The sequence below is a fragment of the Saccostrea cucullata genome, unplaced genomic scaffold (assembly GCF_032062105.1).
Source record: "Saccostrea cucullata isolate Sc308-1 unplaced genomic scaffold, CSIRO_AGI_Scuc_v1 ctg159, whole genome shotgun sequence".
Taxonomy (NCBI): domain Eukaryota; kingdom Metazoa; phylum Mollusca; class Bivalvia; order Ostreida; family Ostreidae; genus Saccostrea; species Saccostrea cuccullata.
In genome coordinates, this window is record NW_026936852.1 from 618,005 (window position 1) to 635,377 (window position 17,373).

Sequence of the window (17,373 nt, forward strand, 5' to 3'; positions counted from 1 at the left end):
GCGGAGTAATAGAAAAGTGTGGGTTATGTACAGAAAACCCACACTTTTAACAAAAGAAATCACACCTAACTATGGTACAAATTGTACATATATATGGATTTAAACTGGGATCCGAGAAATTTGTAATTTTTCATGACACAATTGTAGAGGGTTTTGAAAATTTAAGATTAATGAGTAATATTTATGTACATCGTTAAGTTTAGTTATTATGAGTATAACTTGCTGCTTTGTTTTCAAATTGTTTCTTTTTTTCATTCCAGTTTGAAACATTTGTAAGGCAAAAATTTTTATTGTTGTGTTTTTAAGAGGTATTTTAACCTCATTATATATAACCATTACCCTCTGTATACATTAATTTATTTTTTTCAAAATAAAGGTTGTCATCACATGGATATTGTCTTTGTAAGATAGGTATTTAATGCAAAGATATAAAAATAGACAGACAGAAATGTACTCTTACAGTATCATGACATTGAAATTCTGGGTAAAAATATATTCATATTACAGCATTTGAATTAAAAGTTTCATTATCATTTAATAAATGTTTTAAAAAGCTTAGATTTGGAGATACATTTCAATGAACAATGATGTAACTGTTACCTCCAATGGTGGGGTAGTTTTTCTTTTGATGTTGGCCATATACTTTAAATCAGTCAGATAGAAAACCTATGAATTCCAATTTACTATACATGTAACTTCTAGGGGGCGGAGCTTAGCCGTACAATAACTTCCAATGTACCGTACAATAACTTTCAAAAGAATTCAATAGTTTTTTTGGCGCCCGGATCAATAGATCCGAGGCGTATATTGTTATTGTCCTGTCTGTTTGTTTATTTGTTTATCTGTTTGTCTGTCTGTTGTCAACTTTAACCTTCGCCATGACTTTTGAACCATGAGAGATAGACAGTGTCATATTTGGTATGCATATTTGACCATTAAAGCTCTTTCAAATAGCACCAAGGTCAATGACCTTGTGACCTTTAATGTGACCCAGATGCTAAAAATAGCTTTTTAAAAAAAACTTTCGCCATAACTTTTGAACCATGAGAAATACTAGTAGATTCTTCATATTTGGTATGCATACTCCACTTATGAAGTTTTTTTCAAATGACACCAAGGTCGATGACCTTGTGACATTAAATGTGACTTATCTGCAAAAAAGTTTATTTTTTAACTTTGTTACCTCCGGGCGCATAGTGTTTCACAAACACATCTTGTTAAATATTTTTTCTTTAATTTCTGTAAGCTTAAACAACATATCTATCTAGAGGAAACCTTTTCAATCTGTAAATGCATACGTGACAGGGATGGGGTAATTGAACAAAAAATAATTGTACTTGACTGTAACTAATTACATTTTTTGTAAAGTAATTATAAGTCAATTAATTACATGTTTTACAAAGCCTGAAATTTAATTGAAGAAAATGTCAAAGTAATTGTAATTTTATTAATTACTTTTTAAAGTAATTGACCTCATTCCTGAATTACTATAGTACGTGAAAACCATTTTTAAGAGGAAAACATGCAAACTCATTAGTTAACTGCTTAAACAAAAAATACAAAAAAAAAAAAAAATACACAGAATTTTACGAAAAGCATGTATGTTCAAATGAAAACAAATAAATTAAATTTGACAATATTAAAACACGCACAATTCGATGATTTTCTTCAAAGTACCTGTTTCCTGGGTTCCTTGAGTTACATGCACACTGATACATGTTCGTATAATATACAAGAATGCATTCGGACTTTTTCACAATTTCCATAATTTTGACACCTGTGGCTACGGTACTCCATTCGGATTTTCTCCGAACATGCAACCATATCCGTAAAAACAGCAATGAAGCGGATCATGGTGCGGACGGATCCAGGTTTCCAGTACCTTATGTTTTTTTTTTTAAAATATTCATACTGCTTAAATTAATCCATCAAATACAAATGCACACTCGTTTAACATCAGTTGACTTTCCAATGTAACCATATCTCCTTCAAACTTTCTGATTTGTTTGAAGCGTCTACGATGGACCTATGCCTGTGTCGTAATGTCGCGTGCAGTTTGATGTCGAGGGGGTGACTATGCAAATGAGTTGAGGATTTGTAAAAATTGTGAACAACTTTTTTATGTATATGTATAACAACTCTATTTTTAAATATATAGTTTGTAAATTTCTTTTGTTTTTTATTTAATTCCATTATTGTTAAAGGTAATCATGTATATTCACTTTGTAGTTTGTTGTATTGGGTATATCTTTCCATTCTGAGAACAATGTACATTGTATTACCATTTAGAGAGTTCAGATATCTCACAAACAATATTGATGTTCTAGAAATTGAGAATCATCTGTCTCTTAATACGACTTTGAATTTAAATACCAATAACTGGATTTTGTGTTGGGAACTTTTTTAGCCTGATATTTTGTGATCTTTCTTGAAGGACATTGAAGGATACTCTTTGATAGACTGCAGCGATTGTGACTCTAGACGATGCCATATCAACTGTGAATCGATCTGACTCTTCCAGCTAATACGTAGTGTGATATTCATATTCTCATAAAATTTACAAGATATTTCATTGCAAAAATTAAATGTGTGTCACCTTATAGAATGTGGAAACCACTGAGTTGGATCTCTCTTTATTGACTCTATGACTTTTATATCTTGCTGAAATATTTTTAACTTTTATTTGGAATTGTGCCTTGTTATGTTTTCGTAATTTGATAGTAAAACATGATAAAACTGGATATATAAATAGTTATTATTCTACTGAATTAAGAGTATCTTATTTGTACTATGAACTTCTTTGTAAATATGCTTCTTCAATTACAATTCCATTTATTTCTAGGGATGCAGTAATCTTAGATGCAGTAATCGGATGTGTGCTTACTTTGAATTTGCAGTAATCATGTGACGCTCAAATAAATTTTCTTGACTGAAATTAAGTTTAAAATTGCAGATGTATGTTCAATTATTAAAAGGATCGAAATTTTATGACGTTACAGTGCCTTCTAGCAATTTAAATGAAGATTTGAAGTGATCTCAGTGTAAATGTGGACACGTTTTCCGTGCCTTGGTCGGAAGTTTGGTCGAATGTTTGTGAAAACGGGTCGCAAGTTTTTGGGTCTGTTGCTTGCAATAAAGTGTTGAAATATATCGTTATTGGATAGGCTTTGCTTGAGCATTGAATGTTTTGTCTTATAAAAAATATCAAAGATTGTTCACCGGAACACATACCTCTATCCTTGTTTTTCTGCAGCAGTAATGCCTAGGTCACATTTAAGCCGATGGTCGGGTGACTAAATTTTTCTGGTCTTGTCGGCTGAAAGAACATGATCGGCCGATACAGTATCGGACGACACTGAGCAGTCACATTAATTCCTAGGGACACCGACGACTTGGATAAATAACACAAAAAATCTTTTTTCTTTAGAAATCCGCAATATTTTTTCATAGATCTATATTCAGGTAGGTCACGTTAGTAATTTTTGCATGGCAAAGTGGCAAAATCTTATAAAATTGTGACTCAATGTTGAAAATGTGTGCAAAATTTTGTATGGAATTGCATAAAAACGACAAATGGTGCATATCTAAGCAGCAAAGAAAACTTAAGATTTCTTTATACCTTACGGATTAATTATTCATGTTATTTCCGTTCAAAAAATTTATATCAATCCATGCATCAAAATTTTGGCTGTGTTATGTATCCTTACTAGATTAAATATTCACAAGTCGACCAATCGTCGTCCGATCATCGAACTCTGGGCTACAGTCTGATTTTAAGCGTCGGCCGAAATTTTAAACACCCTTATTGTCCAACGACGGACGACCGACTTAATAAACTGACCACCGATGGTCGGACGATGATCGAAGGTTGGTCGACGGATAACTTCAATTGAAGGAATCGGCCACCGATGCATAAAAAATTATAACTTGGACCGATAGACAAAAAATTGGTCGGCCGACAATAAAGAGGTCAAAATCGGGCAAGACAACGGCCGATGAACTGACGACTGTCACCCGAAGAATCATATGATTTCTTTCGTTTGAGGAACGAATTAGACAGAAATCAATTTCTACTTGGTGTGATAATGAATTACTTTTTCGGAATTGCAAGGTTTTCATTCGAATACCTGGTGAATATCACGTGGTTCTTTAGAACCGGTCTCGTTAGCAGGGCTATATAAGAGGTGAATAGTGGTTTAAATACCAGTTTAGGACGACACGTAGAGCACGATAAAGTTTAACTTTTATCATGATTTATTCAATCCAACATAAACATGTATATATACAAATTGATTTTCATATTTTACATAATTATGTTATGTACACTGTAAAAATAAAGCTGCTGCGTGTCGTTGCTATGTCCAAATGGTGTGTTTGTTGTTTATTGTACTTTCATTTGAAAGTAATGCATGGATTTAGAGTAGAACCATTTTTGCTTCAAAACCCGTCGACCGTTGGTCGTTTTTGGAAATGTGACTGAGGTTTAAGTCTTACCGTGTAACCGGAAGAACGCGCAGTGATCATTTTTAATGCTTACTGACACCGCAGTAAAGTATCGGTCACATTATCCAGCGATGGGGTATACGATGAGAAACCGATGCATTTTTTTATGAAAATGGCGTGGTTGCCAGCCGGGCACCACTAGTGATCGGACAGTGACTGAGGCCATTTTGCAAATCGGTGGGGTCATCGGTAGGAAATAATTCGTAGTTAAAATTCAGCGATGTCTCCAACGATGCCTCACGTCGCTCCTCATCGGCAACCTATCATTAAAACATCTTTCAAGGATCGGCCGATGTATGGCCGAGCATCGTCCAATATCCGTTGAATCTGAGATCATCGGGGGGTTGAGTGGTGTTCAACAGATAACGGCCGATCATCGGTCGATGTTCGACCAAACATTGGCCCGTAGTCGACCGATGTACGAACGATGTTCATCAATGTATGAGCGATGTAATATACATCGTCCGATTATCCTGGAACATCGTTTTATGATTAGCAATGCGTCACTAGGCCTTTGTAATTCCGGCCGGCATCCATGTCACTTTTATCATCAAACGCATTGGTTGCCGATCGTTTACCCATCGCTGGATAATGTGACTGATACTTTAAAGACTACTAGGCCGATGTGGACCGATGTTGGGGCATCGTTAACACCACGGATAACCACCGATTACCACCGGTCTACGGCTACCGGCCGGGAAATGTGACCTAGGCATAATCATGTCACCGCTTACGCTTGTCAGGGGGTGCTTTAAAGAGCCGCCTCTACATTCTGTTGAACTGAATTGTAACGATATATTGAAACGATATATTGTAACGATAAAATTTTACCGTATTCTGTATGTAATGCAAAACAGACCATGCACAATTTTAAAAACGTTGTTTTTTTTCGAATAATTATTATTTTATGCATTAACTTCACTCAAAAACGAATTTTTGCTTAAGCGGTCATTGAAAATAATGACCGGATCATTATATCCCACGTGCAATGATTCCTAGGTCAGTATTGCTGTAAATAGTACCATTTGGAGTCATTGTTGTGTTTTAAAGTTTTCTTACCAGCCAATCAAATTCGAGTATTATCAATAGATGAATAATAAAGTTTAATATGTACCACATTGTTAACTGTTTTATCTGTTATTTTACTTAAAAAGAAAGTTCATATTGTTAACTGCAGATAATGATAATTACTTAAGACTTACATAACTTAATTTCTTTTTACTGCATAAAGTTTTAGGCACAATCATGTATTTTTATTATTCACTAAAGGGAGGTTAGTAGCTGTGATTGCACTTGTCAAACTGAATACAAAATGCGGTAATTTTTTAACAATCTTTGGGCTCATAAAAGGAATTACAGTATGTGCCCCTATGTCTGAAGCCTAGATGTTCAACTTTGTGGTATATGAAAAGAACACAAGTAGTCAAATTGACTAATAAATGATCATTGCAAAATTCCATAATTTCAGACATATGTAATATCAAAACAAGCAGTTTTGTATAAAATAATATACAGTTTGTAGCTGACATTGTTCGTCAGCAGCAATGACTCGAGTTCGTTGTTAAAAAAAAAAGAGATACAGGTATAAATTCAACAGTAAAATTCTTATCCTTGTCAGTCCATTTCAAAATCTTAGATTCTATTAATAATTATCGTAAATATTGTAGAAATTAGAGCTTCGATCACGGTCAAATAGAAACAGTTACTTCCCGTTTGTATAAAAAGTCGTGTGGTCCTATTTTTAGCAAATGTACATTCTGTATCTTGTGAAAAATTCGCCATAACGATGGTTTCGTCAAGTTAAAATTACATACAAATGTGTGTATTTTTATAGATAAGGAAATTTAGATTATAACTTAAAAACTTAAAACAAAATATTGATTTATTTCTAGCTTCTGTATTTCTTTCAAAACTATTTTTAACACCTGTGACCTTGAACGGAGGTAAGCACCCACATAGCATTGCATAGCAAGAAATGCTCAGTTATCAAAGAGAAAAAGGAACAGAAAGAACCTCTTAATACTTTAGTACTTGTCCAGGCGAAGTTGTTACTAACCAAACATTTTGTTTTCAACCTTACTATCCATCTCAAGCAAAAAAATGTTACCAGTTTATTTTTCTCCTTTATTTTCATCGTATTTTTTTCGCCGAGTCTCAAAACAAGAATCTTTTAATTTACAAGTGAAAACAAGATCTCATTCAACTAGGCACTTTTCATTAAAAAAAGATTACACAATCTTGATTTATTTTATTGAAACATTATGAGGATATTTTCATTTTTTAATATTTTTAAAACAGATAATTATAATCAATTATAATCAAGCTAAAATTATTTGCATTGAAATGGCTTCCTCATTGCGATGGTGATTTAGCGGTAAACATCAGAAAACTTTAAGTTAATTTGATGGTGGCCACGCGTGTCTAACAAGGTGAAAGAGATATACACAGGGACTAGCAGCTAAATTTCAATCATTTTCAAGTACCCAATGATGGACCTTACTTTATTTGATTGTCGGGGGAATACAGAACAGGTAAATCTGAAGGCGGTGCTTATTATCTCGGGCTTTAAGCATCTTCATAATGTGTGGATTTAATATACTACTTGTATTATGACACATTTGAGTTTAGTTTTGATGATGCAAGAAGATGAAGTAATGAAATATTTCATGTCAGGAGAAATAAAAAAATCCTTGTTTTTAAACTTGAAAAGATGAGCCAAGATGGCTTGGGTGAGCGATGTGGCCCATGGGCCTCTTTATTTGGTATGTTAATTTTCCAAACCTATGATTCTGGAGACTTTATTCTTTTTATAGATTCTATTTTCAATACGTGTACTTGTACTGTAGAATCTTTTTTAAAAGTGCCGTTCCCTACACATGCTACAGTTATGATTATAATTTCAAAATTTAAAAACTTTTTCGGATTCATTATTTTTTTTTACAGGAACGATAATAATAGACCGTTTCATAGTAACTGTGGTACTACTCTTTTGCAGGGCAAAATGATATAGTTTGGTGAAATATGACATAAAAAATTATTTAAAGTACATCATTTAATTATCTGTCAACAAAAACTTAGCCAAACGTTATTATGTTGCCCTGCAAAAGTGTGGTACCGCAGTAATAGTTACTGCTATTATATAATTTATACAATATACTGTGAAATAGTTTAAAATAAGCATTGTAGATCAACACTTTTCATGGAATTTCTTGGTGAAAAATATCCTTATACCCTGAATAACATTACGTAATTTGTATATATCTACAATCCCTCCCCTCTCCAGTGTCTAAAGAGGCAGCATTTTAAAGAAAAGCTAGTATGCATAGTTCTTGGGACTTGAGCATTCCAACTGTTATCAATAAATCATTCCCATTTTTTGTTCCTTTTTGTACGCAGAAAATATTGTCAAATACATGTAAAGAGGTCATGTCTATACAATTTATACAGATTATACAATCTGTATTCAAGTCAAGTTATGGCAATGTGTTGGTGGCATACGTTTGATGAATCGAGCTCTGGGCCGACTTTGGCGACAGAAAGGAACAAGGTTACGGAGTGTTTTTCTGAAAGATTTGTTAACAGCACAGTATAAGATGAAATTGATTGAAAAGTTCAGAGCTTGCATAAAATTCGTCACATGCAGTATAATATTGTGGTAGTAATAGTGCTTGTTTTTACCAACGGAGTCAACTATGTGAATCTTGGCATAAATAAACTTAATGATTTCAGATGGGGAAACAAGCATTAAAAAGAGCACAACCACTGCCAGTAATGTGGCGGTCACACTGTTAAGGGCACTGTCAAAGCTTCGCCTGCAATGGGAAACCATTCCCGGTTTTCTGGTTTTTATTAATGAGCTCTGTGCCAGGTCTTTTTTAGGACAACCATTACATCTGTTGTTGGATCTGGAGGAGGAATGAGTGCCTTGTTCCTCTGTGCTTTTCATTGAGGAGCAGTACATAACAAAGTCGTTGCTCTGTCCGGGGGTCAGCTCTCTGTGTATACGTTTTGCCCGGCGAATCTTCCAGACCAGACAGATATTGAAGAACAGGAGGGCAATACATGGAATGAAATCGAAAATAATAGACCACAGCATTCTTCGTGTTTGGTCATTGTAATTTTTACGTCTCTCAATTCTGTACAGTCTGGAACCATCAATGCACGTCGTTTCTACTATTTCTGACTCAAAAAACAGTGGTATTATAGAAAGAATGCAGATCATGTACACCAGACAGATAGCAATCTTGGTCTTTTTGACCGATATCAGTTTCCTGGCCTTAAAAGGATGGCAGACAGCAAGGTATCTTTCCCCTGCCATTACCACAATTAACAAAGTACTGTTGATGATGAAGAAAGTGATGAAACCATTTCCAAGCCAACGATAGTAGAGGACTCCATTTCGCTCTCGATATGTTTCCTGTGGTGGCAGTATGGTGAACAGTAACGCCAGGAGACAGAACATGAAGTCGGAAACAGCTAAAGCAATTAATCCTATATGAGCTGATTTTTCCATCTTTGTTAAACAATGGTTGACCTTTTCTTTGGTCAGTACGAGCAGATTAAGGATGTTTCCCATTAATCCAAAAGCACTGACAGCTGGCACCCCGACCTCCATGAATATAAAGTGCATTTTCTTTTCCAGAATCGACTCCATGCTGTTATGCTCAACGGGAATGGAGAAATTGTCTTCACTCAGATTTTTGCATGCAGCCATCATCTGAGAAGATAAATCTAAAGTCTATGAATATCAGACAAAACTATTTATAGGCTTAAATTTATTAAATGTCAATTTCAAATGCAAAATCAATTCATTTAATTAATGTCACGCTGAAGTAAATATTTTCGTTTTAGTTCTGCATTTGATGTGTTATTGATTTGGAGGAGTTGGTAATTTTCTGGGAGCACTGACCCCAATGTTTTTACACAGAACCTTATAGTTCACATGTTTTCCCAAATGGTAAAACGGATCAGGGAATTAAAAATGTTTAAAGCCATCCTTGAAAAACAAGTTGTGAACAGATAGCTTTTGTATGCGTACTTATGTCTACGTCATAGTTCTGATGCTAGTTGTGATCAACTTCTGATTTCATGTGAGTTTAGGTTGGATACCTTTCTATATCACTTTTTTAATGACTTTCAAATGTGATAATTGGTGAATAAAGCTTGCTCTTATTTGTAATAAAAACACAACAACATGCTTTTGGACAGTTTTCCAAGATTATGCTTGCATCTTTTCTTGCAGTGTTTATAGATTCAAGATTTTTTTTCTGGACCATGGGACCCTTAGTTCCCCCGTATCAGGGATGGGGCATCTTCCCAATAATCAAAGGAAGTTTTACATGTAGCGAAAAAACTGACTGGCCAATTTGGAGAGAAATACTGGATTTTATAGACTTTGTGAAAAATTTTAGCAATTCACAGTTTTTGGCCTTTTCTGTTGCTTTGCTTGTAAATGATGTTGTGATGGCAACACAAAATTGATTTCTGAAAAAAAACCCAGTAGAAATACAAAATTTTATTTTTGTACTATTTTCATATACCCGTTGTTGATTTGGAACGATTTAAGACTTTTGGACTTGAATAACACGGATTTGTAGTGCTCTTGATATTTGGAATTTCTTTTCTGGCTTATTTTAGCAATGATTCCTTGTCAGTTTTGGCTCCTGGTTTTATTTTACCAAGATGAGATCTGATGTCAACCTCATCATTTATATGATGCTTGAATGTACAGATCAAGCCCAGTTATTGATTGTTTGATTGAATGTTTAAGGGGGCCGACTATGGTTTTATTGTGTAAAAACTACAATAGCAAAATCTTCATTTTTATACCATATATAATATACATTAACTTTAGTGTGCTTGCAAAGTTTGGCCGAAATCTGCAATCCAGGTATTTTAAGGGACCATCTCAAAATATAGGTACATTTACTATAGGATTATATAGGGAAATGTCAATTTTAGCGCTTTAAAGCAAATTATACAAATACTACGATAGACTTTTTGTTCAAACTATAATATATGATGAGTAATACTATATTTTACATTATTTGTAAGAAACAAAAACTTCTACCGCCTTGTTACCAGAGAGGTCATCTCAAAAGGCCAAAAATTAACGAATTTTCCTGTTTTTTATAGAGTACTACAATATATGATGGGCACAAAGGTATTATATTAAAAAAATATAAGAATAATGGAGAAATTCTCAAATTTCTATGTTTTCAATTTCAAGAGCGTATGTTTAACACTTTTTATTTAATAACATTTTTATTTCCACTTTCTTTAAGAGCTTCAACTCATTAATTTTGTTTAATTTTATTAATCAAGTGAAAAAAGGTGCTTTAAAACAGTAAATACGCTTCATTTTACTATGATGCGTGAAATATTGTGCAATAGAAACTATAGACGGCCCCCTTAAATCGCAGATGAATAGACACTTAATAGAAGTGTTCTGTTAATTATGCATTGATTTTTGTAGGTCATGCCTTTTCCCTATGTAGTATTATTTTGTCTTGATCTTTTAAAGATTAATACTTAAAAAAAAGAAAATCATTGCATTTATATCCTTTAGAGAAGAAACTTTCAAAATTAGTAAAAATACTAAAATTCAAGATACATGATTCAACAATTGTATTTTCATAACAATAAGTACTTTCAGATGCTACTTTTCACATCTGAAACAAATCTTAATTTCAAAACAGTAGGGCTATAGAGGCTCTGGTTTAATTTACAGAACAGTCAAACCTGACATAGTAACAACTTGTATTTAGTTAATACATTTATAAATATATTCATCTTTTAAATTTCTTCCAAAGATTTTTTTAAAATTGAATTTTTTAAATATTAGTACAGAGACTCCCTGTTTAATGCAAAGTATAATAATTTTCCATCCTAAAGCAGTTGATGATCCTGAATAAAAGTGCATTTAACGGTTTTCAGCCCTGCTTTGTACAACAAAGGTAATGAGCATTCTTAGAGCATTGCATTAACGATACTATAGCCTTACAGAAAGTGTGATTTGGTTCTGAAAAATAGAACAGGCCTTGATTCATTCAAAATCACCAAAGTGGAACAAAATGCATAACACTTTCAGCCAAAGTCAAATTGGAAACATAGTCCCAATTAGCAATTTTTAAAAATGCATTATTCCATAAGAAAAAATTTCAAAGTATGACAAAATGCAAACTTGTTTGCAACTCAATTAGGTTCACTCACATACCAAAATTCAGTTTGTATTATCTGCCAGTGTTCAGGGTAAAGTAGGGGGGTGGAGTAAGGCATACTGTACAGAAAGAAAAGGGGAACAGACAGATGAATTATAGAAAGACCTAGGGAAACCTACAGCATGGTGCCATATACTTTTTCAAAACTTCAAAGTTAAGAAAGATTTAAACAATGTCGTATAGATTTTTTCATGAAGAGAAGTATTGGGTACTGATTGCTCAACTTCTTTTTTCTAAATGGCAAAATAAACACAGCAATTAATTGTCAGATGTGACGTACTACAAATGTGTTCATACAATTTATAAAGAGTGAGCATTAGAAATTTCAAAATGTTTACAGATAAACAAGTCTACACTTTGGAAATTTTTAAAGTGTTGCAGAGAACATGGAAATCAACATAGAGTTGCAAAAATATGCCACAAACATAAAACCCTGAAATATAACTGACAAAGGAGGATGGGCACTTTCTTGCCCACTTTGATATAAAAATTCTGGCTTAGGATAACTTTGAAGAATATAACGGCAAAATCAAACAACAGTTAATTTCTTGTCGCACAATACAATGGACCCTTCACTCCATGGGGTTATACAAGGCGATCTTCTCGGAAGTCTGCAGGAATATGGAACGTTAACAAAAGAAACACTTAGCTTGGTGCAGAAGGAAGTTACATTGGAATGTCAATAACCAGTGAAAGGTGGTGATGTTTTATGATGAAATGATGTTATCATTAAACCTGACAGAAAGTTTTTTAAAAATGTGAAGAGATTCATCAGAAAATGAAGACCTGTTTGCTTGGGCCATTTGGCCCACTCTTAAGATAATGGTATCGGAATGAATCATATACAGTGCTATGGGGAAGGTAGTTAAGCATTCATAAATGGAAATATGAACTCTCAGATAAGTTGGTCTCCCAAGTTTCCTGATTTGAGTCCAATTAAGAATGTTTAGAGCCCAATCAAGAATTTCTAGATCCCAATCAAGAATGTTTAGATCTCAATCAGGAATGTTTAGAGCCCAATCAAGAATGTTTAGAGCCCAACAAAGAATTTCTAGAGCCCAATCAAGAATGTTTAGAGCTCAATCAGGAATGTTTAGAGCCCAATCAAGAATGTTTAGGGTCCAATCAAGAATGTTTAGAGCCCAACCAAGAATGTTTAGAGCCCAATCAAGAATGTTTAGAGTCCAATCAAGAATGTTTACAGCCCAACCAAGAATGTTTAGAGCCCAATCAGGAATGTTCAGAGCCCAATCAAGAATGTTTAGAGCTCAATCGGGAATGTTTAGAGCCCAATCAAGAATGTTTAGAGCCAAATCAGGAATGTTTAGAGCCCAATCAAGTATGCTTAGAGCCAATAAAGAATTTCTACAGCCCAATCAAGAATGATTAAAGCCCAATCAGGAATGTTTAGAGCCAAATCAAGAATGTTTAGAGCTCAATCAAGAATGTTTAGAGCTAATCAAGAATGTTTAGATCTCAATCAAGAATGTTTTACTTTCAATGACAAATAAAATTTTAAAAACAACAGACTTTACCTGATCCACTATGTAAATGACTTAAAAACTCAGTTACTGGTGATAACTTTAGTTTTATTAGAGATTTTTTCACTGACATTTAAATGAACATCTCCTTAATGCCTAAAAAGACCCCTATTGATATTGAGGTCAAAGGGTCAAATGTCATGGTCAAAATTTATACCTTTTGTCTTTGTGTAACACTTTCATTTCTATATGATAATATTCTAAAATGAATACGCCTTATGACTTCAAACAATTCCTAAGTGTTTTAATGTTCAAAGGTCAAGGTCAGGAATTAATGTGTTGCATACATAGTTTTCAAATAATAACTTTAATTGTCTATAAGCTTTTGATAGTTTGACTAATTTTTCTGTGTATTTCAAAAACTAAATTTAATTCAACAAGCTGTAAACCAAATTAACATTGAAAGGGAATAGACGCATTTTTTTTTCATTTCACAAACATTTTTCAAGAAATTCTATTTATTTCAAAGAAAATGATGAGTTTTCTTTAATTATATAAAAACTTGAGAGCAAAATAACTTCCTTTAAATATGAATAAAATTGAATTTATTGCTGAAAACTTACCCAGCAGTTACATATTTTTACTTATCCTCAAACAAACAGTGATATAAAATAATTCCTTTTTTCCCCATCTCAAAGAAAGCATCACAGCACAAGTTTTAAACCTGATATTCTAGCATTAAATTGCTGCTGCATTTTCAACAGTGCTGGCTTCTAAATCTGCAGGCTAGATCTCTCCGACACTATGGTCTACAAGCCGAGGATTTGAAAAAATATTCACTTCCAATAATTCATGAAAAATTACAAGAAACATGTTTCTATAACTATTATTGGATTTTAAAAAATCTGCAGATTTGTCAGACAGAAGGACAAATGAAACCTCTCTCATAATTAATTAGTGTGTGTTTGTCATTTGGACTGATTTGTCTGCATAATGAAGTATTGATTTCGTTATTTCACCAATAAATGGGGGAAAAATTTATAGCATAAAAGCAAGAGGATGTTAAACTGGGAGGAGATGGACAGATGATACTCTGTACTATTGTATAACTAGGATACAAGGAAAGACATAAATATAAACTTTGAGTTTTACTTGCCCTTCTGACAAGTCTTAAACATGCATATTGTCTAAAATGGCTGATAAATTAATGTTTATTATTTATAGCTTAATTACGTTCACGAACATCTCCCAACAACATTTATACTTTCATTGTGATTTTACTGAAAAAAGAAAAAAATGGACATCTGATTTTGCTTTTATACTTTTTAAAGCAATCTTTATTTCTTATATACTAAGTAGGAATGTGTTTATAGTTGTAATACAAGTGTTTGTGTTCTAACTTGTTTAACAAAATAATTGCCCTTGAAGCATGTAAAGAAAAATTACAATTGCAGTTGTTTAAAAGTTTGTTTTTTGGACAAGTCCACAGGAAAAAAATGTTAATATTTACCATTTGCATAAATACCACCAATGCAAATCTCCTTGCCAATTAATTCTTGCTCATGACCAATATGCAATTTGACTTTATATTTGAATGTTGATACCTCCAAGAATCGCTTATTTTGACACTTATTCTGAAATATTTGGTTCCTCTCCTTATGACACATTAAAGATCCAGTGAATAGTTACATACAAATGTTAGAAAAGTGTAAGACGTACAGTTTGGAAAGAACTTTAAAACCACATGTTCTGAAACCATCTAAAAAAAATTCTGTACTTTACTATGATTTCATTAGTTCGATCTATGTACTTTTTTTGTTAACTTAGAGTTCTAGGACATTTGTGTGACTTCAAAAGGCTGTTTTACCATTAATGAAGTTTTGCGGAAGGAATTTTTTTTTGTAAATGACTGGACCTCTAGCTTGCAAGCTGTTGTTTTGTTATTTTTGGAAAAAATTATTCAAGAGATACTGAGGCACTATGATAGGTAACTCAGGAGAGAGTCCATTATATTCAAATGATTTACAGCAATCCATCTTTAACGTTATAAACCTTACACATATTAAAAAAATGATCATCATAATTGTGAGTAATTCTTGTGCTCATGCATAGAAGCGTGAAAATAATTCTTAAAAAGCTAGACATGAAAAATTTAAACTAAATGTATAATTTGAATGTTGAAAAATATGCAAACTAATGTATATGTAAGTCTTGAGGGTTGTCCAGTAAAATTGTGGACAATAATTCTGTTGAATATAAGTGTATAGATGCTCACACGATTCTCAAATTTTCAGCATTTAAAAATTCGGTACATCTGCCCCTTTTTTGTTGGCAGTTTTTTGAAGGATTGAGATGGAAAATGATAAACACAACAGATCAGATGCACAGCTTTTTGTAGACGTAGTAATTCAACGATAAAAGAAGATTTAAACACCAGATCTAGACAACAACATCACTATAATCTTTAGTATACAAGTGCATGGTTGAATATGGGCTTTGTTAAGCAGAAACCTTTTCATATTTAAGTCTCCGATTTCAAACATACATTTTGCAAAAAAGCATATTTGGGTTAGGGGGTGTAAAGTTTCTTTAAGGAAACAATTAAACTAAAAAGGCTATGTCCTCTTTCAAAGGGAAATAATTAAGAAATTAGTGAAAAGGATAAGGTGACATACGGTCCCTGGTAAATTTATACAAAAAAAAATGTCCAAATTTACTCTAATTTTTGCATTCCACTTATCACTGAAAGGAGAAAATTGTACCTACATGTAACTGCGCTCACATGCCAGTTTTAAAAAAATTGTAATATCTAGCTTGTTTTGACGAGATAGACGAATCAGATTTTCAGACGTAAGAACAAATTTATATGCTTATTGAGGCACTGGCGATACTTTTTAACTGACCAATCAGACAAATGAGATGCGTTGCGAGTGAGTATTACAAAAGTATGAAGGAAATTTCTTGGAAAAAGGCTTATTTTACCTGCTTTTCAGTATATTTTTTTATACCTTTCAGTCACATGTTAGACAAGGATCTATTATATTTTTATGTACAATTTCCAAGATCACTAATACAAACAATTGATTGATAAATATACATAGTTAGCTCTACTGGTCAGAGACCAGAAGAGCTTATGCGATAGTAAGGTGTCCGTCGTCCGTCTAGCTGTCTAGCTGTCTATCTGTCTGTAAACAATTTTTCAAAATGCTACTCCTCCTACAGATTTGGTCTGATTTCAATATAACTTGGCACACAAGTAGACTACACTAAGATACATCATTAAGTGCACTGGTTTTTGATTTCGATGAACGGTGTTGCCATGGTTACTAAAAATAGAAATTTCTGTGAAATTCATTTAAAACGCTACTCCTCCTACAGTTTTGGTCTGATTTCAATAAAATTTGTCACACAAGTAGACTACACTAAGATATATTAAGTGCACTGGTTTTTGATTTCGATGAATGGTGTTACCATGGTTACTAAAAATAGAAATTTCTGTGAAATTCATTTAAAACGCTACTCCTCCTACAGTTTTGGTCTGATTTCAATATAACTTGTCACACAAGTAGACTACACTAAGATATATTAATTAAGTGCACTGGCTTTTGATTTCGATGAATGGTGTTGCCATGGTTACTAAAAATAGAAATTTCTGTGAAATTCATTTAAAACATTACTCCTCCTGCAGTTTTGGTCTGATTTCAATATAACTTGGCAAACAAGTAGAGTACACTAAGATACATCATTAAGTGCATCGGTTTTTGATTTCGATGAACGGTGTTGCCATGGTTATTTAAAATAGAAATTTCTGTGAAATTCATTTAAAATGCTACTCCTCCGACATTTTCGGTCTGATTTCAATAAAATTTGTCACACAAGAAGACTATACTGAGATAGTTACATTATTTAGTGCACCGGTTTTTGATTTCGGTGAACGATGTTGCCATGGTTACTAAAAAATAGAAACTTTTGTGATATTCCTCTAAAACGCTACTCCTCCTACAGATCTGGTCTGATGGCAATGCCTTCTTTTCTCTTCCTTTGTTATAAGTACAAACCAGTAAAGCTACAGTCTTGACAGAGACTTCTGGTTTTGTAAAGTGGGCAATTCGCTAGCAAATATTTAAAATCTTATAATAAATGTATTTTTTTAAAAAAACATACAAGAT

The 17,373-nt window shown here is 33.2% G+C and overlaps 2 protein-coding genes across 2 annotated transcripts in view; one reads left to right on the forward strand and one right to left on the reverse strand.

The window, feature by feature from the left end:
• Nucleotides 1-17,373, forward strand: part of LOC134246747 (prestin-like) — a 106,772-nt gene that overhangs the window by 53,664 nt on the left and 35,735 nt on the right. The window lies entirely within an intron of this gene.
• LOC134246753 (neurotensin receptor type 1-like) lies at nt 7,967-9,220 on the reverse strand. Its single transcript, XM_062729116.1, has one exon. The coding sequence runs from the start codon at nt 9,218-9,220 to the stop codon at nt 7,967-7,969; it is 1,254 nt and encodes a 417-aa protein (XP_062585100.1).